Source organism: Protomyctophum parallelum, assembly GCF_964188405.1.
Source record: "Protomyctophum parallelum genome assembly, chromosome: 15".
In the NCBI taxonomy this organism is placed as follows: Eukaryota; Metazoa; Chordata; class Actinopteri; order Myctophiformes; family Myctophidae; genus Protomyctophum; species Protomyctophum parallelum.
Window position 1 is genome coordinate 45332392 of NC_139710.1, and position 24000 is coordinate 45356391.

The following is a 24000-nucleotide window of genomic DNA, read 5'->3' on the forward strand; positions in this document are numbered from 1 at the left end:
TAGGCTAATAAAACATTACAAGGCATTCCTGATAATAATAGATTTTTGGAAATGCTATGCCTTACCTCCACTCAATCGACCTTGAATTCCTTTCACGCCTCTGCAAAGGAATCCTAATTGACAGCAACGATAAACCCGTCGAACGAAACTGAAAAGTGATTTCCCCGGGAATATGGTGCCGTGTGACCTTCCTGGGGTAAAAGAACGAACACGGAGCCGAAGCAAGTTGTCATTATCCTGGGGAGGTTCTGTGCTTTCCATCCAAGGTGCGGCCAGCTCCGCGCAACGGTCCCGGTGAGTTTCCATGATCTGTCGCCTCCATCGTCCCGACACATGCGTGCGTAAAATAGCCTTGGCGACTCCGTCCCCAACTTTCGGGGACTGCGACAGAAATTCCTGCTTGCCAACTGCGCGGCCAGAGACTCCCTTGACATTTGTTGTTGCCAACGTTATCAAAAGGATGGCGGTCCACAAGCACAGTGAAGAAGCCATGGTGATGATGATGCGTCCACGTCTGAACTCTGGAGGGTTTCACTGCTGAAAGGCAACTTTTATGGTGGTGGATAGCTCCATCAAACGATAGGGGGTTCAGTTTACCCCCGCGGCTGCCCTATATAATGGGGACATCTAACTACTTAGAATTTGAATTGTAACCCAACTGACCGTCCCTCCCATCTTTTTGTTCACGCTCTCATTTGCACCCCACTGGTTTCTTATAATGCACTTGCATAATGAAGCGCCTTAAGAGCACCAACCACATCCATTCAAATTCAGCTAGAGATAATGACGCTAATTACACTATATTTGGATCATCAAGAACAATCTTCTTTACAAAATATTTGTCACCGAAATGTTGAACTAATTTAATTACCTTACCCTTCGTTAAGGTTCATGCACCCTACATTTCAAACCACACACTTTCTTTGACCCTGTACGTATACACTATGCCCCATACAATACATTTAGTCTACATGAGTAACACTAATAACAATGGGACCAAAAACTGGGCCAAGTTACTAATGGTTTTAATAAGGTTAATAACCTTAAGTCAATTTGTAACTTTCATGTAGGGGCACAGACACTGTAGTTTAAAACTTCTACTTCTGAAAGTAGACAACAGGATAATTTATTCATTTAACTTTTCTATATAGCTGCCTTATAACATTAAATAGCCTACTATCTATAGTCTAAGAAATACCAGTTTAATAATGTAAGTGCTGGTTATTACAGCCAGGATAAATAATATACTGTAGTATATTTAACCAAAACAAATTTTACTTGGAAAATGTTAAATTTACATCCAAAGCACAAGCACTGCCATGATTGTGTGAACTGTTTTTAAGGAAAATATATTATCTTTGTAATATGAATCCATATTACAAAGATAATATATTTTCCTTAAAAACACACAAATAGACAACAATAACAATAGTGGGAATAGACAACACAACAGTGGTACTCTATCTTTCAGTGCATTTAGACCAAAAGGAAGTGGCCACATTGCAAAATTGACACTGCTCAAATTAACAGTTTGATTTCAAACGGTTTACTTTGCCATTAATTGTGTGTATTTAATGAGTGTGTTGGGAATGAAATGGAAAAAGAATACAAAAAATACTAAATGTTGAGAACACAGCATACACAAAGACAATTCAAAGTATTATTTTAAAGGATAATTGCATGCTAGAAGGCTTTCTTACCTTTATTTGTAGTTGTTATGTTCCCGTAGCGCATTATTGGCTATTTCCCCTATACCATAAACCCTCAATGAATTGAATTGCATTGCATTGAATGGGGCATTGGGGTGTTGTGCTCATTTCCATCACACAAAAATCATTTTTTTGTGTATACTGTATATCCGCGTTACTACTTATTTCGATGGAAATAAGCGAATTAGCACAATAAGTAGGGGCCAATAATGCACTTTTGCACAAAATAACACCTGGACCTCTTTGGTGGGGAGGGGGACGTAACAACTACAAATAAAGGTAAGAAAGCCTTCTAGCATGGAATTTTGTAGGAGCTGCTAATATGGTCTCAGAATAGGTTGACCCCATGTTTCATTAGTCGGTGCCGGGCCTTGCTGGGCAGGGAGAAAGCACTGTCCTGATGGTTCGGGATGCCAGAGTTTCGCACCGGCACCCCTTGCTGCAAGAAGTATGTCTCCTGGGCCACAGTGTGTGTTCCATACACAGCGACACCTGCATTCCTGTGATTTAAATACCACATATATTTAGAATCACATTTGAGGTATTTCAAGTTATCTTTTCTAGAGCACTAATGAAGTTCCTAGATGAACAGGTAAAAGCAATGACACAAGGATTACAGTTACAGCCCCCCCACTACAGAGGTGTCATTAGCACAAGTAGAAGAGGACAATACAGGAGAGGGATGGCTTGTTGCCAATGCATAAATTATCTGGTTTAATGACCCATTAAGTATACATGCAAGAAAGGTGACAAGTACTCAAATGTAGTCATGTAAACATACGTCCATCTTATTCTGTAGCATCATGTGAACAAGTATTGTGAAAGAATTATGGATTACTACAAAAAAATGATCTTGCTACAGACACTACTTCTGGCAAAAGGTACTATTGGCAGTTTGGTCTATGTAAGCACAGCACATTGACAAATAAAGCAGTGTATTATCTGTACGGCTTTGGAGTGAGATTACAAAAGCTTCTCAGTTACCTCTATACATTAAATGTGTTTTTGTTTTGTTTTACCATTGTGCAAATAAAGTAAACAAGCTAAATGGATGGCACAGGCCCTACCCCCACATATTTAATTGCCAAGCTATGAAAGGCAGGACCCCCCACAATCCACCCCATCACTGTCATACAGACCTGATAATAGCCTCCTGCAGAGTTCCAGTGTTACAGAAATGTGAGTGAAGCAGTGATGTGGCCCTCACAAAGGATCGCTCCTGGGCTCCCCCTGGTCCACCAGACAAGTTGGCTGCAGAGACACAAAAAAACACCAGAGGCTCACTACAAAATACCACATTAAACCGGACAAGCATGCTTTGCACAACAACCAAAGAATGGAGATCAGAGCCTGACTAATTGTATACAAGCTCATGCAAAGCCAGAAATAATCACTAAACGCAGTTTAGTGAAACTAAAATCTTCAGTAGCAAGTGATTCAAATAGCTTATTTACACTTGCAGAAAAGTAAAAGTAAAAAAAAAACCTAAAAGGTATAGGATTCCAGAAATATTGGATATAAACATAATGTAGAGAGATTGTCATCGACAGATACAGGGGGGCATCAAAGGAGAAGTTCTGACAGTATAAGAGTCATACTTGTCAGTGTGTTTTGAATACAGTCAAAATGGGCAAAGATGTAGTTTCCTTGAGGGCCTGCCGCCCCTTGAGTGGTGGTCCTCAGATGGGCCTCCAGCCCATTCAACGATGCCAGGCTGCTGTGGTACTGGAAACAAACCACAAGGGAAAGCTCATTCATCTTGCCAATGCCAACAGTCAAAATATGACTATTATAACCCCCAAATACTGCACTAGTGTACTTTAAACGTCCATGTGTACTTGTATTTGTATTACTAGATGCAAACTCATTGGGTGTCCAGTAATGTTACTGGTATTGGTAAACCTCAATATCAAATAAATAGTAAGCCAGGTTGCCCTGGTGTGTTCACAAAGACACATACTGAGTCATGTCCAAATCTGTCTCATGGTCTATATCACATGCTAACCCATCTCTATTCCTCTCTTTCCTATCACTCAAATGGCATGTTAAGCACTTTAATTAACATTTAAAAAAAATAGAATGTTATTTTCCCTCCAGAAATAGCAGAGCTACAACCTCACAATGTGTTGCACCACAAGTATCTGCTATTTTTGCACCAATTTAATACAAATGTCTTTAAATTAAAGTAATCTTGCAATAATGGCAATGCTATCTATCTCACCACTTCCTCCATGGCGGCAGTGTCGTTTTGGAAGTGAGACTCCACCAGCAAGGCCAGCACCAGTCCTCTCACCCTGTGCTGGTACAGAGTCATGGGGACCAGGGGACTCTCTGCTGAGTCATCACCCAGAGAGGAGCAGTAACTTGTACTTGTGTTCCCAGCGCTACCCCAGGTTCCTCCCAACAACATCCCATCATCAACCCCTGCTTCATGGGAAGAAGATTCAGACATTTTGCAGTTCAGTAGCATTTGCCCACAGACTCCCGGACTCTCTTTGCTTGCTGGAGTGCTACCCCCACTGCGACCATTAAAATAAGGCGTTTCCTCATGCACAGAGCCGTCATCTTCTGTATTTAACTGACTGCTCTCATCCCCATTGCTGTTAAAACTGTAATAATGAGACTCGTCCAGTGGCTCCTCCTCTTGAGAGGCTTTCCCATTAGGAAAGGCAGGCCCTGGTGATTGTAGTAGGGTTTGGAGTGCTGGGGCACTGCAAGGGCTGGTGGTACAATCTGAGAGACCAGGGCTAACCAGCAAGTTGTCTGATGCTGGTGAACGAGCGTCGGATGGTGTTGTAGCCATGAACGGAGAGTTGGACGGATCAGTCTCAGCTGGGTCGGACTCAGTGGAGGGTGTGTCAGATAGCGTTCTCGACAGGCGGGCCTTCCTTGTACGAGTGGGTCTGTTTGGGGTAGACTTAGGCCTAGAGTGCAATAAGTATAAGAGACATCAAGCTGCTTTCAATACTGGCATATACGATTATGCATGAGAACAAAATGCTCATAATACCAAATTATTGTAGTTAACATGTACCTGGATTGTTTGTCAACAGGAGCAGATCGCAGGCACTGAAGTTCAGCTGCTGTCAGGAACACAGTAGTAGAGGTCACAGCACTGGAAGCAGAACTGCCTGATGACTTAGAGGAGCTCAAACCATTGGTCTTCTGGTCCTGAAATCAATATTTAAATCACTGAGTTATCATGTAGCACCCAAATACTGGACTATTACTTCCCCCACTTAAAAACAGACTGTACATTAATTTACCCTGATGTAACCAAGGCTATTTCTGGTTTTATCCTCTTAGCTGATCATTCTACAAACTGTTAATACATTTTTCAATCAATTTAATCAAAAATGTTAGGATTCATCATGAGATCTGTAACACATTATGGCATCTTATGTCACACCTTATTGTACGTTTCACTCTCGTGAACCATGACCTTCACTGTGAGATCTGGGGGCATCTGTGTGCTAACGATTCTGTGTAGAAGACAGAAAGGCATGACAAAAGCAGTTAATTGTAATAACTTTGCAAGGGTGTATTTAAGCCAAAGTGCCAGCTTACCTTCCACGGAAGAGAATACAGCCAGCCAACACTAGAGGGCAGCGTTGACATGCCTGAAGGATGAGTGCAGCTTTCAATAGCAGAAGAGGGTCAATCTGAGGACAAGGATCAAAGGTTAGCAGCTGCAAGAAGAGGAACTGATGAAAAAAAGTAGTTGGAGTTAGCACAACTTGACTTTTGTTTGTACAAACTGAATCAGAATCACTTTATTCTCCAAGGAAAATAAAAGTACAGGACCGACATTTTGTCTTTTAGCGTTGCTACAGGAACACATTGAGCTTACATAGTAATACATACATACTGAAATAATTGCCTTTAAGCACGTTCAACCTTGCGTCCCTAATTTATTTTGGGCATTCTATTTTAAAGTTTTCATACATTTTCAGAATGAGCAAAAATAGGATATCTACAAGTACACAGATTGGCTATTTTCACTCTTCGTCATACAACAAACTTTATACTGCAGGGCTTAAAAATGTTAGGTAGTCTATCATTTGTTAAATACATACTCATCATAAGTAGGTACGTACGTGAGTTGAGTCTATGGTTTTCAAGCAGCTAAACATGTGATGAAGCTCAGTGGATGCTGTTTGTAAGTGGGAGAGATAATGGGCCCATCGGACTGCTAATGTTTCCTTATTGTGAATCTAAGTTGTGAGACAAAAAATAATTAGTGACACGTTATGGATACATAATGCACATACACATGTTTCACTTTTACAAATCCACAATATTAGGCAGCTAGAGGTTAAATACAACAGATGTTTTAATTATATATGATCCTCATCACTGTTGTGTCTTGACAGACTAATTTATAGAGGAGGTAATTGCATATTATCATGTGGTTTATATTCCTTGTAGCGCTTAGTTGGTGTTCTTAATGAGTGATCTGCTCATCATGATCACATGATAGCCAGACATGTATAACATTGTATGTACATAATTATGTTAGGGCTTTAACTAGTCGACTATTCAACTAGTCGACTAGTAAATCCACTAGTTGACCTCGTTGGTACTAGTTGACTAGTTGATAAAAAGAGCATGTTGGTGATCTTATAATCAAAACATCTGTTGTATTTTTATCAATTCACTGTTCACTGCATTTGCACTTATTTTAAAATGGGTAATAAAAACAACAACGAGCACTTCCAAACTCTGTGTTTATGGTGCAGCTTTTATGAAACAAAAACTTTGCATCTGCAATGTTTGTAAGTTTAATACAATCAAATAGGACTTTTCTGTTTGGAATTGGATGTATGATCTGTCAAGGCCAGATTTATTTATTTTTGCCACTCAGTAGACGTTCCCGCATAAATTCTGGGTACAATGATGTCACACGTATAGCCATATCATGTGTGTGTTCATAATTTGACTTGAATACACACATACCAATAAACACATCAGGAGGACTACATTTACCGTAAGTAAGGAATACACAGCTTAGCCATCTCGACATGCACTGTAATGGCCGGTTGATTGTAATGACAATTCATAACTGAATACTACACCTGATAGCTCTGGCGAATGGAGCCATTGTAGAAACAAAAGAGGTTTATTAGCTGTTTCAATAGGTCACAGACACTGACATTGGGAATATCCACTGGGCAACCCAAAGCCTAGGGAGGAAACAGAGTCATTCAGGGCTTTGCAAATTACCCCATTCTGACCTGAGATCAGATTCATACAAGGTTTCCGCCGGACACACACTGGTCCTGATGAACCCATTCTGACCTGAGATCAGATTCTAAAAAATGTCAGTCGTTCTTCGATTTTTCAAAAAATAGCAGACCTACAAGCTCGTATCGCGCCACTCGGTGGCGCGATATGAGCTTGTAGATCTGCTATTTTTCAATAGCTAAAGCATAACATGATGCTGACACCAAAATGGGTGCCCGGTCAGAATGGGTTATTCCATGCTAAGGACCAAATAGCCATAGTCTCTGGCTAGAGCAACCCTATTGCGAGATAGCTTAAACGTGGAAAATAGCTAATCTACAAGATTAGTGATGTTGAAAATGATTTAACTATATTAAATATATATAGACACATTTATTTATTCCAAGTTATTTATATTCCTTTCCCCCCCATTTTCCCCTCCTTTCCAAATGCCCCCATGGCGCCCCCTGGTGGCCCCCCCACTTAGAAAACCTGTGGAGTAAGGCATTGCCTCATAGTCATACACATGCACATCAAAACCAACTATTATGCTCGAGTCAAGTCTACTCACTCACCCAAAAGAAGTCATCTTTCATACAGATGGCAAACTTGCTGCGGCGTAGCCTGATCATGCGCACAGGAGAGGACGACAACTCAGAGACACAGCGACCGACACCAGCCAGCTGTCCACACAGTAGTTCCTGTTTATCTATTAGTGTCTGGGGAATTGACCGAAATTGCAAGAACAATTATATTTATGTCTGTAAACATAATTGATATGGTAGTCATAATAATCAGTACCGAGTACCGACTCAAGACTGCCTTACAAGAAAAGGCTAAAGGCTGCATTAGAAAAGTAAAATATGGGTTCATAATGAATATTTATGTTAAACTCAAGACACACCCAAAGCTCAATTATGTCAGGGCAACTTTCACTGCAAAACCAACCTCTTCAGGATAGAAGTAGCAGATTCCATCCCTTGTAGGGTCACCCTCTCCTTTGACCTTGGATCCATCATATAGGAAGAAGTAATTACACCTGAAAAATATTCAAACACCTGTGAGTGATCTTCTATAGCTCAAATCTTAGTTGGTTGAATTAATGCATTGCATGCATGCAGTGTTACAATACTAATACTGTACTTAAAGGGTAAGACCACTTTTTTTGAGGTTTGGGTTGTGTAGTTACTTTGCCATGATGCAGTAAAATCAACAGGAATCTAAATTTTTTATGAAAAAATAAAACCACATGAGTTTTGGTGATGCTCTATACTCTATAGTGTCTGAATCAACATTGTTTGTGTTTGTTTACGTACTAAAAGAGTGACTTTGAGAGCTGTTTTAGCTACAATGTAAGTCAATGAGGAGCATATTTTGAATTATCAATTTCTAATCACTGGAGCAGTTATTTTTTATTTCTTGTCCACATTTTGAGTTGCATCATGGCAAAGTAACTACACAACCCAAACCTCAAAAAAGTGGTCTTACCCTTTAAGGCAGATTGGGTTCAAACTTCAAAGTTCGAAGAAAAATGGTTTATTATTGCCAACACAAATATGGACTGGCTTACTACAAAATCAGTCCGTTTTCTTTTCTTATCATCTTGATTACATCAGCAAAACCTACGCATGAAATCTGGAATGGATATTAATTGTATTTGTTGAAATGTAGTCAGTTTAAATTTGTTTAGATCATCAGGAAAGTTATCGAAATGACATTATCTGTCTCAGATATCCAGATAATGTCCATAAAAAGAGAACTATGGGTATTGGGCAACATGAAGCAGTTATAACAGCTGGTCTCACCTTCTCGAGTCTGGCATCATGTCAGCCATCTCTTGATCCCTAAACCAGCTGGACGAGAGCAAAGGCAGAGTTGTCCTCTTTGAATAACGTTTTCCACAGTCCACACTCACTCACTATCTCACAGACGCATGTTTCATAACTATTTGAATTTAGACTGTAACGTATTTAGTCCCCGGGGTCGCGTTGCTCGGTGAGCTTTTGCAGATATTCCATAAACCACCGAGAGCCAGAAACGTTCAACTTGAAGGAGTTAATACTAATAGACAACAACAACTACTACTACGTTCTCTATACTATTAGCAGGATCGAGTAGCGAGTAGGTGTAGTTCCAGCCGGTATACCTTCTTCTGGACGTCTTCGATTGAATAAAGGCGTTCGAAAGACCATGCAAACGAAACTGAATCAAACTTCAGTGAGGCGATTGCTTGAGGAATGCAAGTCACAAGTAGTGGTAGTCATGTGAAAGTATGGCAAGCATCTAAGGTCAAAAATGTAAAAGTCGTGCCGCGTGCGTTCTTGTTTCTTATTTCACTTTAATGGATATTTCCATATAATATTTCAGGTTCAAACCTTAGAATACTCTAAGGTTCAAACATGTTTTAAAGTGAACCCATTTAAACACAGGGGACAATTGACACTGGGGTGAAACCAATGGGTTACCAAAATCATGGGATATTTTTTGTAATTTCTTTTCTTTTTAGGAATTAATTACACATAAATTGAAGACTATTTAAGATGGTGCAAAAATGCAGATGCATTTTAGAGCAAACTGAAAATACACTAGACTTTGACTTTGAGGAAAAATATTAATTGCGACTGTAGGTTGCAGATTACTATGAAAACCTGGAAAATCCTGTTCCGTCACGTTGCCACCATATATGGCCGTCAGTCCCTCACGCCTCATGACAGGTTCCTATATGAGTGACCATCTACATATACACTGACACCACATAAGACAGGAACGCCCAAAAACGTCACATCCGGTTTTTTACCCTGGGCAGAATTTTCTATGGCTACCAATGCGACTTTTTCCAATCCTTAATCACATACATCTTTCAACGTATGGCATTGCAAATACGTTTGATAATCGCTACTCTGCGCAATATTGTTTTGGAAATGCCGCAAATTGCATTGCAGTGAACGAGAGCAAATCACAACTTCCCCTAGGGGTGGTGACTCCGCCCTGAATACGCGTGTGGTGTCAGTCAGTGTATATGAACTTAAGATCACGACACTGACCTCATCAAACCCTGGATGGATAGCCATACATGAAGACTGGATCATCACCTAGATCTGCATACGGAGCCAGCCAGCAACTCTACATCGGACCTCAAACCCTTAGATCTCCATATGGAGCTGACCTGTTCTGACATACCATCCGTCCATTCAAACTCTAGACGGGCCCGCCCCAATATATATGGCCAGTACAGAATTAATTCCATATGTTGATCTCCCATGCCAAAGCGCCAGCTCGCCCAGCAGTCTGCCGTCACCTAATCTGAGTTCCCAGAAGTTTTATTCTTCGCCACTAGGGGGGTGAGAAAAGCCGTCACCATCGGTCCAAGACCTTCAGCTCCGGACCGGATCGCAGTCGTGTGTACAGTACAGTGTAGGGCAGCTGGGATGAGGAGAATGCATCTCCAAATCTGAGGCCATGGTTCTCAGCAAGAAACCGATGGATTGTGCAGTCCAAGTAGGGATTGAGACATTACCCCAGGCCCAGGTGAAGGAGTTTATGTATTTCAGGTTTTGTTCACGAGTGAGGGGAGAATCTGAGCAGCAGGGGCGGTATTGCAGTCGCTGTACCGCACTGTTGTGACAAAAAGAGAGCTGAGCCAGAAGGCAAAGCTCTCTGATTACCGAGCAGAAAGAGGTCGCGAATACAAGCGGCTGCCTGAAATTAGTTCACATGAGAGAGACTCAGAGTAGAGTCGCTGCTTCTTCTCCTGGAAATGAGCCCGCTTAGGTGGTTCGGGCATCTGGTTAGGATGCCTCTCGAGCGTCTCCCTATAGGGAGGTCCTCGAGGCACGTCCTCTCTGGCCTTGGAATGCCTCGGGATCCCCAGGAGGAATAATGTTCTTCTGGAGCTGGAATCTGGAGCTCTCTGGTGGAGCTGTTGCCCCTGCGACCAAACTACGGATAAGCGGTTGAAGATGGATAGATGATGGCTCTTAAAGCTGCACTATGAAACTTCCCTCTTCTACCCCAGATTCAAACCCGAAAAAAATATTTAGCAAATAGTTTGCCTGCTTTCTCAGGGGGATAGATATCTTTAAAAATCTGTGTCAGATCCTGAGACATGACCTTTGACACAATCTATGTCTCAAATTCTCAATAGCAGTGAGACAAAATACAACCACCGTAATTGTACAAGTTATTATATTGTATTAACATACTCTACCAGCTAGGACAGATTCCAGAATTACATTTTATTCGTTAAAAAAGGTTACATAGTGCTGCTTTAAAGGGTAAGACCACTTTTTTTGAGGTTTGGGTTGTGTAGTTACTTTGCCATGATGCAACTCCAAATGTGGACAAGAAATAAAAAATAACTGCTCCAGTGATTAGAAATTGATAATTCAAAATATGCTCCTCATTTACTTACATTGTAGCTAAAACAGCTCTCAAAGTCACTCTTTTAGTACATCACCAAAACTCATGTGGTTTTATTTTTTCATAAAAATGTTATCTTCCTGTTGATTTGTCCATTTTATTGGGAAGAAAACCCGGACTGGATCCGTGGATCCGGATCCAGATCTTCAAATAGTAAAATTTTTATGAAAAAATAAAACCAAAATGAGTTTTGGTGATGCTCTATATTGTCTGAATCAACTTTGTTTGTGTTTGTTTACATACTAAAAGAGTGACTTTGAGAGCTGTTTTAGCTACAATGTAAGTCAATGAGGAGCATATTTTGAATGATCAATTTCTAATCACTGGAGCAGTATTTTTTTATTTCTTGTCCACATTTGAAGTTGCATCATGGCAACGTAACTACACAACCCAAACCTCAAAAAAAGTGGTCTTACCCTTTAAGTTTGTGCCCATGCTAGTTCCACTCCACAGCCTGGCTGGGTCTGAGATATATTAATTCACAAAGAATTTTACCATATGTTGGTGTAGTAGTTTGCAAGATTAGCTGCAGACATCAACACTGAACTGAACACAGACATACTGCTAGTAGGCTATAGCAAAATTAGTACTCATTACCAAGCATCATAACTTTTATGAACATTTTAACACTTGCAAGGCACTTAACCTTGTGAATAAACATTTGTAAATACACAAACTTTATTTGTATGAGTCCCATTCAAAACAGACTGAAAAACACATATCTATTGTTAAATGAAACAGACAATAAGCTCTGCTCTGTGTAGAAAGAAAACAATCAAGCCTGCATCCATCACACTTTGTTTAGTTTTTTGTTGTTTTTACATTGATTATATAATTCCAATACAGGTTACAGCAGATAAACAAAGTTAGACCAAGTTAAAAAAAATCACACCTAGCGTGAAGTGAGCGGTGCACACCCAGGTCTTTAGGGGTTACATATGTTTCTTAACCATCGTTGTTATGTCTTGCTGTAGGTATTATGTTGATGACATCACATTGATGACACCAGTCTTGCCAAAAATATGGAAGCACGGCGGGACATGGTGGAGCATGAATTCACTAGCTACCTAGGGAACACATTCCCCTTCGGTTACACAATACCCGTTGTACGCATTGTACAGACACAGGGATTTGGATTTTCAGTTCAACTGCTGAACGACTGATCGGGTTCTCAGTGATACACACGGCATGTCAGTTATTCTGTGCATTTATAGAAAAACATTCACACAAAAATAACTAGAGATGCAGTCTGTCGAGGTGCAAACTTGCGCCTTGCACACAAGTACTGCTAACTAATGTCTATTACAACTGCTGTTCTAAATCCTTTAGAACTGTTATTGACCTTATACCAACCTTAAAACGTAGTTTAGTTACGTCACCATCATCAGCCAATAAGGGACCACCATTCTTTACCCTGACATACACAATTTACACATACATACATACCCAGCGGATCACCAAATGTACAGTCAAGAATGGCAGTCCCTTATTGGCCGGTGGACAACACCGACATACCCAGCTAATTGCAGTACTTGCGCACTCTGCTTGCACGTACTTCTGTGGCCTACTGGCAGTGTGCAGGAGCAACCAAACCAATGTATTCCTTCACCAAACAGCAGCTTGGTCTAAGACTTCGCAGAGGTCTTATAAGCCTAATAACCATACCAAACAGATGCATCTGTCGATGGCAAAGTGGCGTTTAACAACGAGTTGTTGAGAATGGTATCATTCTCAATGGTATCAATGAGATCATCTTACGGTGAACCACAACAACGAGCTGAGGGGACAGGAGTGTATGCAGGCACACTATGCACTGACACTGTCGTCCCCATCGGTTGGTAGATCTCCACCCGAAAACAAAGCCTCATGGCCGTAGGGATGTTTAGAATCTCTGCCCGCTTCCATCCATCTGCATTGTGATTAGTCCACCTCTTCAGGGTCTAGGTATGTCATACATACCTGGCTAGTGGTGGACTCAGAATAGGTGGGTGACGGCATCTCTACAGGGGAGTTCCGTCTGCGATAGAACAGGACGTAGGCATAACGTGTCACCACTTCATGTTCCTCCACACTGGAGACTGTTTTATCATCAAATTTACGCCAACCGACATCACTGCTCTGGCTGTCCTTATCACTGGGAAGGCGTGCGTAAGCTGTGTAGTGGCCCCCTATCATGCCTCCATAGTGGTTGATGACAGCATACAAGTCGTAGACAGGAGCCGGCTGCATCTCCTCCTTCTGGCCAATGCAGAACTTACTCAGGTCCAGGTTATTGACGGGAAAGTGGACCATGTCATTGATCTTGTCCCTCCAGATGAAGCTCCGGAAGGAGAAGCGCTTGAGCTGGATGATCAACACGTTAGGCATTCGCCACAACAGCAGCTGCTTGGAGGCTTCGCGGTGCTGCAGACACTTTGGACAGTTCCATGCTTCCTCTGGTGCCAGCACCTCAGGCTTTGTGAAGAGGTTGAGGCACTGATCCAGGGTGCAGTGTCCAGGTGCAGATGTTCGAACCATCTCGCTCAGGGAACCGGGGTCCTCGTCGAACTCCAGCATCTTGGAGTCCACCTTGACACGGCCCCCCTTCAGACCTGTATGGTTTTTCCAAACCAGCTCCAGAGTGATGTCTTTGGGCGGGTCTGCCAGCATGTCCTCTTTCAGGTTCTGATCCTTGCTGTTGGAGTCCAGAGAGATGTAGAACTGAATGGCCTGACCTGATGATGGCTTACTTGGTTCCTGGTACCCTGACACTGCAGCTTCTGGCCTTCTGGAGTTTCCCTGGGAAGGAAACTGCGACACGTTGACTGAAAACATGGCGTAATCCCTGAGCAGCTGGGTGAGCCGGGCATAGGTGAGTTGGGACTCTGGCACACTGACCAGGAAGGGCAGGCCCACATTTGTCGTAAGCGGTCGACACTGTTTTCTGTGTTTTGGCCAGTGTTCAGACTGACACTCTTTATTGCAGTAGGCCACACTGTAGCATAAAATGCAGTGCTTCAGTAGAGCTTCTTCAGACCGAGGAGCTTTCCAACAGTTTGGGCAAAGCTGTTGGGTGTTGCAGTAGACCTGGAGCGTCTGCTCGACTCTGAGCAACACCACCCTCTCCTTGGCTAGCTCTTTGGACAGCACCTCAATGCAGAACAATTTAGACTTGGCGGAAAACACTGATTTTGGAAGAGAGTGGGATGTCCTGAGGATTTGCTGGAAACGGCGCTCAACCACCACTGCCAGCCGGAGGTTCTCTGGCTTGATCCTCACACTCCTGGAGATGGAATCGAGGACCTCTGCTGTGCTGGAGGTGTCCATGCTGACACTAACCAGAAACTTGATGGGCTTTTTACGAGGTTCTCTTGCAAAGTAGAAGATGGTGAGAATCTCCCGTTTCTGGGGCAATGGAACAGGCAGGTAGAGGAAGGGGTCAAAGGTGATGGACACCTTGGAGCATGTGGGACAGACAAGCTTAGACTTGAACTGTCCCTGGAAAAGGTCTATTATGAAGGAGTCATTCCTCATCTTGTGCCTCTGCCATGTCTCCTCTGCCACCGCTTCATCCGGGCGTCCATCCGAGTCCACTGTCTCTGTGTAGGGTTTGTTCTGGATGCGGTTCAGGTCTTCATGAAGCCCATCCAGCAGGAAGGCCATGAACTCCTGCGCATCGTGCTGGGCATAACCAGTGAACTGACTGGCTTTACTGACCACTATGCTCTTGAGCTTTGAGGGCTCTAAGGCATGGTCAGTTCCTTTCCACAGATCCCTGAGCAGCGTGGAAAAGCTGTTGGCCATTCGGCCTTCTGTACCCAGAGGGTTGTTGTAGTTGATCTCTGCCCTAAATACTCGATCATGGAAGTAATCCCTGAGTTCTCTGGTGTTGGACAGGGACTGGATGACACTGTTCATGAAACAGGTATTTCCCAGGTTGATCAGTCCTGTGAAGCCAGGCACACACACCTTCTCTTCCTCATGGCACTCATCGCTGGTGGAAGACCCAGGCTGGACAAAACCTCCATCAGTCACTACACTTCGTGCACAGTTATGTCCATGAGGCCAGTGTTCACCCTGACACAAATTTGAACAGCTATGCCCTGTTCTGCACATTGTACATGGGCTGCCATTCATGTTATTAGCCTCTTCCCTATGTACAATGTGACAATATGAGTAGAGTGTGTAGCAGAGTATCCTGACACTTCTAACCAAGAAGGCTCTCAGTTTCAATGTAATACAATGCTATTAAACTCAAGGGAACAGTTGACTAATATATCTCTAAACACAAACAGTAAATATATGTATGAAAACATATGACAGCAATAATGTCATCAATAGTGACGTCATTATCAACCCAGGTAGTCGGAACTCAGCAGAGCATTCACCTTAGAATTGCATGGTTTCTGGGTTTGAGATTGTGCACCAACTCAAGTGTTATCAGTAGCACAACTTGGGTTAAGTAAGACCTGGAGCTGCCCAGGCCGTAGCGTAACGGTCTGGGCACCGGACTGGTGATCCAGTCGCGGTGTGCCGCGGGTTCGACTCCCGGACCCGACACGGCCTTTACCGCATGTCATCCCCCCATCTCTCTCCCGTTTCCTGTCAGCCTACTTTCTATCCCTTAAAAAATCAATAAAGGCGTAAGCCGCAAAAAAAATATCTTAAAAAAAAGTAAGACCTGGAGCTGACGTAGAGCCTTGTAAGGGCGATAGACTTATTTCTCAACTGATAAAACACTGTTAACTACTTAATTACATCATTAATACAAATGTATATATCATCATCAACATAAGCCCCCAAATCTGTCCACAAAAAAAGAGCTTCAGACGACCCCTTGATGGAACTTGACAAATGGATCTGATTGCATTCAATTACGTTAAAACTTACTTTGCCACTCTATTTGCCACTCACTTTATGCATGTGCATAGTCGCATACCCTTACGGATTCAGATAATCGGAAAACTGGTGAGAGACACCAACTATTCCAGATTGCCGTCCTAGTAATATATAAAATAAGAGAGTATCCCCAGCATTATATCTTTGCAACATGATTACGGCGATGTTTTGTACCGATTCGCCTGTTCCTCTGCATTGGGTAGACTTGATCCCCTTTTTCACGCTGCTCTGAGATTCATTACCAGCTCCACCTACAGGACACACCATTGTATTCTGTACTCCTTAGCATCTCACAGGCTGCTATACTGGTACACTTTTATATACAAAGTCATTCTTGGTAATTCCCCTTCTTACATTAGTTCTAAATTTGAACTAGTCCAAAACTCGCTTAACCTCAGATCAAATGCCTGGATGCGCTATGCGTTTTTTGGGCCCTGGGCGTGGAACGATCTACAGACCAGATTAAAATTGGCTCAAGGCATGCTGGCTTGATCCCGAATTCCCCTTTCATTGTCAAATCTTGACATGTGGGGACAAAAGCCGTTTTTAGAATTGCTCCAGTGCCTCCTTACCGCTATTTGTGCCCAAATGCAGCAGTCTGAGAGAATTCCATAACAAATTTCATGCCATATTTATCTAAACCACCCATCCCAGGGGCATATCACACTAGTATACAAGACTCATTATGGCATCAGACTTTTTTTCTTTGAGGAGCGATAGCCCCTACCATGTCGTAGGTGCAAACACAAACATTAAATGGACAATTTTAAGTGTTAGTGTAAACACATTGCGTAACAAACATTGATGACGAAGGTGAGGACGCAAATTCTGATTGGCCAGAATTAGATGTACGATTATAACAGTGCCCCTCACTTCACACAGGGCTTGATTTTAGTTTTGATATACAGCTTTTGTCCCCACACGTCTCAATATTTGCCATTGACAATGAAAGGAGAAATTAGGTCAAATGTCCACCAAATACAACATAAATTTGTGGCAACACAAACAATAAATGCCATGGACAAGTGAAATTCTACGTCATATGTAGACGAGCAAATCACATAAATTCAGTCGTTTATGAGATGTATAATGATAAGAGCGCCCCTCACTTCACACGGGCGTGATTTTATATAATAGACTTGATGCAGGCAACGGAAACAGTACTGACCACCTCAAATCTTCAGTAAATTCAAATAGTTGTGTTTATTGAATGATTTGAGGTAGTTGTCAATACTGTTCCTGATTCAGTGTGAGGGAATGAACTGCCAGTTCACGTGACAAAAGAACAGGTCTACAAGTTTACAACACATGCTGCTGAAGCATGTTGTGAGCTTGTAAGTCTGTTCTTTGTCACATGACGTGCAGCATTCATTAAGCTGCATCACACAGTCCCTTTGGCGCAAAACTACATATGCTACACATTTCATGTATAATGTTAGACAGGTTTTTGATTAACAAAATTGCCCAAGAACAATTGTAGCCGGGGAGCCACAGGCCCAAAAGCTCAATGGTTAAGGATTAACCTGTGATGTCATGCCGTACTTTTTATTTGCGTTTTCTCTATTCACTTGGTCATTAAGGTCCACAGAATGAGAGGCCTGCTCTGCAGAAAAAAGTTACCACACCATAAACAACCAATATAAGGCAAAATATCCCAAATGTCATCATGCTGTAGGCTAGCATGCGACAATTGTGACATGGTTTTCATGATTGTGAATCCATTCCAAGCATTAATTTTGTTTTGCATAAAAAAACACTCCTTGGCCTAAAAACGGCCATAGCCGTCATCACAAATGTGATGAGGTCAGACAAAAGTGATGAGGTCAGCACATTTGGGCACATTTTAGCAAGTGGATATGTCCGAATTTAGGCCAAGGAGTGTTTTTAATGCAAAACTATATGTTTGGAATGGATTCAGAATCATGAAACCCCCCTAGTTTGACATGTCACAATTGCCACATGCTACTTAAAGCATTTTGGGAAATGTTGCCTTATATTGGTAGTCTCTACAGTATGGTGTGGTATACAAAAATAGCCATATTTTTCACAATGTTTCCAGCAGAGCAGGCCTCTCATTCTGTGGACCTTAGTGACCAAATTAATAGAAAAAACACAATAAAAAGTACAGCATGACATCACCGGTCCTCTGGTCCTGTTCAATCTTGGGCCCATGGCTCCCCCGGCTATTGACAAATTCCAAACCTTTTCCAGGACTAGAGAAAAATAAATCCATTTAACAATATTTTATATTTTTATTATTTTAATATTTCATGACTGAACCCTAACTATAGAACAATTAAGTTCTATCCATCTTCAATGGGGCTATACTGACCAATGACTGTGGGTTCCAGGTCGACAAAGATGGCCCTGCAGCATGGGGACGTGCTTTCCCCCTCCAGTTTCACTGAAGAAGGTGTTGAAGGTGTCATCTGCTACACCAACAGTCTTGTCACTGGGCATCCGTCCATCGGGCTGTATGCCATGCTCCAGACAGTATAGCTCCCAGCAGGCATTGCCCATCTGGACTCAGGCTTGGCCCACATGCATGGAGATACACTCATGCTGCATAGGAAGAAGTGAAATACAGCTAAAACAAATGAGAACTTTGAATTGTAGGAAAATTGCTACTGGAAATTCTGAATAGCCATTACAGAAGACAAATAATCAATGCCGTCCTCCATGTCAAGACAGCAAGCACCCATCTTGAACCAGGCTGCTGTAGCCCATTTATCACTTCATTACAGCAGATGGAGAGCCAAGCCATAGCCCGATTGTGGAGACGGACGGTGTAATCATTAGTCTCAAAACTTTGTGCATTTAATGCATCAACGTTTCCTGGTTCAAAACTACAGAAGGGTAAAACATGGCAGGCTAGTGGCTACATAAGGCTTTATACCTACAGTACTCCTTGATGCAAGCAGCCGTAGCTAAATCATGCATGTTAAGCAAGGTATGCAATTGACATTCTGGCATTGACAATAGGTACATAGAAACCATAGTGACATAAATAGGGCATCTTTACCAGAGCCATGTAATAGAAGGCCGAGGCTCTGATCTTTAATAGCCTTTACGGTGAGCCCAATGTAATTGGCAACACCTGGGATAGGATGCAACATTACCCTACAGTGGAAAAAGTCTTCAGAGTTCAGACTACACTCTTAATAATTATGCTTGCACAATGGCACACCTAAACCTAACACACCCATTATCCATTTAATTGCAGTGTTTCCCCGTCATGAGGTTTTTTCTTTTTACCTAGCCCAGTTTTTACCTTCTTATACAAATGCACAGCTGTGCCATTTGTTTTCCAGTTCACGTTAAACACCACAGAAGGGTTGAAACATGGATGGCAGGCTGGTCCGCACACCATGATGCGGATGCAACAATGACACAACATGACATTCATAATGAGTGTAAATCAAGTGCTGATATTTGACAAGATGCACACGGAACATCTAGGGTGACCGGCGAGATACAAACAAAAGAAACTTGATTGTCAGTCGCAGTCAATTTGCTACAAACTGAAATTCACGTTTTGTTTCATAATAATTCATCCCAAAACGACACATTTGCAGAAAGAACTAATTTACTTACTCACCATTTTGTCTGGTCGATGCTGAAACCTTAGAATAGTATAACCCACACCGCCTCGTGCTGTTTACTCACCACCGCCCGGCTTTATGATTTCCTCCAAAGACTAGACGTGATTTATAGAGGGTATGCGCGTGACATCATCATCAAACCCGGAAGTTATGCGGGAATGCCTACTGAGTGGCAAAAAACTACTTTTCTGGCCTTGACAGCCCATACATCCAAACAGAAAAGTCCTAAATGACATTAAATTCCCATTCACTTTATGCATGCGCATACCCTCTATACTTGGTTGTGGCCATGTCGTGCACACAAAATAACCGATCTACATGCTGACAACGCGTCATGTCGCGAAACGTTGTGAGCTTGTAGACCAAACGTCTGCACTGATTGGTTCTGGAGCCAGCGGACAAGTCACCAGAACCAGGCCTAGAGGTGTTTTCATTGAATCTATCATGGTTCAAAAGTCTGATAAAATGAATACCAAATATTTAAATAATGAATCAAGCTACATTCAAACTTTAAGTTAAAAGCTCACACATTTGAATACTTGAGTATTTTTAAAAGCAAGTACTGCTGTACTATAAACTCAAGTACTAGTTATGACTAAGGTCACATTCATACCAGAGAGCTTTGCTGCGATTAAAACGTATCCTGCTGCGCATTGTCAGAAAGTGCGCTTCGTTTGGCAGGTGTGAAGGCTCATTCGAATCCTAATGCGCAGCAAATAACCGCATTTTACTCCGCCCAAAAACGTGGGTTTCGCTTCGCTTCGAATCGCACTTGACTACGATTCGGTGCAGGTGTGAATGCAATCCGCAGTAAATAAAGGAAATGAAGCAAACATAATGTGGCGGGTGAGGAGCTGAACACAGTTGGAGAAGGAGAAGGCATATTTTACGCAGCGCAAAGATGTCCCGTTACTGTGGATAGACGTGGTCGAATAAGGAGACTGAAGCCCTGATCGAAATGAGGACGTGTACATTAATCAATTGCTTAAGAAAACACATAAAAACACTGCAGTGTATTATAGCCTACATAATATTCTGTCTGTCTGTCTGTCTGTCTGTCTGTGCGTGCCGTAAACATGGAGTGCTGTCACTGTGTGGGACTGGGGAGTTATATCAGTGCGCTCATGCAGCGCTGTACTGCATGCCCAAAAGAACAGTGTGTGGCGGCTGCGTGCGTAGAGAGAGAGAGAGGGGGGGGGGGGTCCCAGACGGCACGACACATGCACGTTATGAGTGTAATTTTATCACCATAGATTTCACTGTGTAGGCTATAGTTTATGAATGGAACACATTGATAAAGGTCCCCCCTGCTGCGTTTCCAATTGCTGCGAATGACAGTGTGAAGGCAAACCGCAGCCAATTAAATATGCAAGAATCCAATTTCCCCGCCCATATGGATCTGAGTCTACCGAAGTATTAGGTGAGAATCTGACCTAAGTTAAAGGGATAGTTCAGAACCTAACCTAACCTAACCTTATTCCTAACCTTAACCTCGGTAAAAATATGCCCAAACCTAACCCTATTCCTAAACTTAACCCCAGTAAAACTATATGCCTAACCCTAAACTTATTTCTTTAACACACAACCTTGTGGTCCGAAGGCAAGACTGACTGAGCTACACAAGAGCCAATGAACATTTCATGCAAATTGCTAAAAAAAAACAGGCAGAAAATCTGGTATAAGCGTTTTTTAAACTGCTCAAAGTGGCAGAAGATCTGAGGGCGGAGCTTACTGATCAAAGTGACACATGTGTTCCCCATGAGTCAAGGAACAAGTGGCAATTGACTTGACTTTTGGACAAATGAGGCATGAGTTATGCCTGTTCAAAGGTTTCATTTTTTTTAAATTGCCATAGCGCCCCCCTTTGACCTATTGGAGTAAGACTGCTTTCAGTGCTATTTGGCATGACCCTCTACCATATACTGTACAGTTGCAAAAGCATATGACGCTGCATGTATGTATTAGGGACAAAAGAAGAATTTTCACAAACCAGCAATTTTCATTGGCTCATAAAAACTTATTTTTTCACTTAAAACAAATGTACTACGATTATTTGTCCGTATAGGTCCAAAGTTCACGTGTAGTCTGTAGAAGTTTTTGTGCATTTTGATCAAAGATCCTGGGAACATTTGAACTGTTTTTCATAAATTTCAAAATGGTGTGTGATCTAAAGGTCAGAGGTCAAAAGTAATGAGGAGACACATATGTGTATCAAAGTGTCATTGCCAATAGGTCAAACGGTTCATGATATGCACGTTCAAAGTTTGCATTTTCAATTGAGTGCCATTTGGCCAATCGTCATGGGCTTTGCATAGTCACCGTTTGGCATGGCCCTCTACCAGAAAACCGACTGCACGGTTCAGCCAGTCACGAAGTGACAAAAGTCACTTTGTGACTTCTTGGTCTCAATGACTGACAAGGACTTATTTAACTTATTTTGTATGGACAAAATATATATATATATTCTTTTTAAAGATATATGGTGGCGGTCTGAGCCTTTTGGCGCCCCCTGGTGGCGGTGAAGTATTTCATACAACTTGTGAACTATCCCCTTTAAGGTCACATTCTCACCTAATACTTCGGTAGACTCAATGCGTATGGGCGGAGAATTTGGGATTCTTGCATATTTAATTTGCTGCGGTTTGCCTTCACACCGCAGCAATTGGAAACGCAGCAGGGGGGACCTTTATCAATGTGTTCCATTCATAAACTAGCCTACACAGTGAAATCTATGGTGGTAAAATTATACTCATAACGTGCATGTGTCGTGCCGTCTGGGACTGGACCCCCCTCTCTCTCGCTCTCAATACGCACGCAGCCACACACTGTTCTTTTGGGCATGGAAGCACAGCGCTGAGCGCACTGATATAACAGACAGCGCAAAATGTTTACACGTTTATTGAGATGAAAGTTCCTACTCCCCACTAGTCCCCACACAGCGACAGCACTCCATGTTTACGGCATGCACAGACAGACAGGATATTCTGTAGGCTAGGCTATAATACTATTACACTGCACAGTGCACTGCAGTGTTTATGTGTTTTCTTAAGCAATTGATTAATGTACTCGTCCTCATTTCGATCAGGGCTTCAGTCTCCTCATTCGACCACGTCTATCCACGGTAACGGGACATCTTTGCGCTGCGTAAAATATGCCTTCTCCGTTGTTCAGCTCCTCACCCGCCACATTGTTTGCTTCATTTACTTTATTTACTGCGGATTGCATTCACACCTGCACCGAATCGTAATCAAGTGGGATTGGAAGCGAAGCGAAACCCCTGTTTTTGCTCGGAGTATAATGCGGTTCTTTGATACGCATTACGATTCGAATGAGCAGAAGGATTCGTTTTAATCGCAGCAAAGCTCTCTGGTATGAATGTGAGCTATAGCTCTATATTCTGAAAGAAATCAATGGAATTATTACAATGAGTGTGTGTTAGAAACAGGGGCCCGTCTCTACATAATTAACTTAAAATACAGGTGGATTGCTCATTTCAGCCTATCAGGAAAGAGTACGCATTTATTAGCTTTAAATTTATCCTGATTTTGACAGTTGACTTTGTCATGACTTCCAATCCTACTTTTTATCCTGTATCCTTTACGAGTTCTCTCCTGATTGGACAAAATTGGTATTCTGACCCGAAATTTTATTTGGCCAGGGGGAGGTAGTTTAGAGACCAGGATTACTGCATGTTTTTGTGAGGGTACCTACCCTAGGGGACATGGGGAGAACATGCAAACTCCACACAGAAAGGCCCTTTCGCCAACCCCCCCTCGGGTATGGGCACTGATGACACGGAGGAGGGAACACGCCCCCAGCGGGTATCGAACCCAGGACCTTCTAGCTGTGAGGCAACAGCACTACCGATTGTGCCACCGTAACCCCTTCCCCCAGCATCCATCCATCCTGCGGGGAACATTATACAAAAATTACACCCATGTGAAGTGAGGGGCACTTATCATTACACATCATCTCATGAACTGAATATATGCGATTGGTTAGCTGATTTGCCCGTCTACATGGCGTACATTTTCCGTTCATCGTCAATGGCATTTAATGTTTGTGTTGCCACGTCAATATATGTCCGTCATATTTGACAGACATATGACCTAATTTCTCCGATTGTCAATTGCAAATACGAGACATGGGGACAAAAGCTGTATATAGGA

At 42.3% G+C, this 24000-nt stretch overlaps 2 protein-coding genes across 2 annotated transcripts; both read right to left on the reverse strand.

The window, feature by feature from the left end:
• Nucleotides 1–1848: 1848 nt before the first annotated feature.
• Nucleotides 1849–9170, reverse strand: hps4 (HPS4 biogenesis of lysosomal organelles complex 3 subunit 2). The gene is made up of 12 exons (XM_083784628.1): nucleotides 8738–9170; nucleotides 7881–7971; nucleotides 7508–7651; nucleotides 6785–6892; nucleotides 5807–5923; nucleotides 5277–5371; nucleotides 5119–5191; nucleotides 4744–4880; nucleotides 3931–4633; nucleotides 3308–3434; nucleotides 2849–2960; nucleotides 1849–2209 (listed from the first exon to the last, which is right to left on the reverse strand). The coding sequence occupies exons 1-12, from the start codon at nucleotides 8764–8766 to the stop codon at nucleotides 2038–2040; spliced, it is 1908 nt and encodes a 635-aa protein (XP_083640754.1). The 5' UTR covers nucleotides 8767–9170; the 3' UTR covers nucleotides 1849–2037.
• A 4101-nt stretch (nucleotides 9171–13271) lies between these two features.
• Nucleotides 13272–18749, reverse strand: LOC310871882 (ubiquitin carboxyl-terminal hydrolase 19-like; the record flags this gene model as incomplete). The annotated part of the gene is made up of 4 exons (XM_083783519.1): nucleotides 13272–15407; nucleotides 16404–16480; nucleotides 18369–18442; nucleotides 18562–18749. The coding sequence occupies 4 exons, from the start codon at nucleotides 18747–18749 to the stop codon at nucleotides 13272–13274; spliced, it is 2475 nt and encodes an 824-aa protein (XP_083639645.1).
• Nucleotides 18750–24000: the final 5251 nt, after the last annotated feature.

What these genes read in the sequence shown, in the direction of transcription:
- hps4 (XM_083784628.1), bottom strand. Translation starts at nt 8,766, where the DNA reads ATGGCTGACATGATGCCAGACTCGAGAAG. An exon ending in AAACCATAGACTCAACTCAC is followed by an intron (nt 5,372 to 5,806) that starts GTACGTACCTAC and finishes CCTTGTCCTCAG; the next exon opens with ATTGACCCTCTTCTGCTATT. An exon ending in TATTCAAAACACACTGACAA is followed by an intron (nt 2,961 to 3,307) that starts GTATGACTCTTA and finishes GTGTCTCTGCAG; the next exon opens with CCAACTTGTCTGGTGGACCA.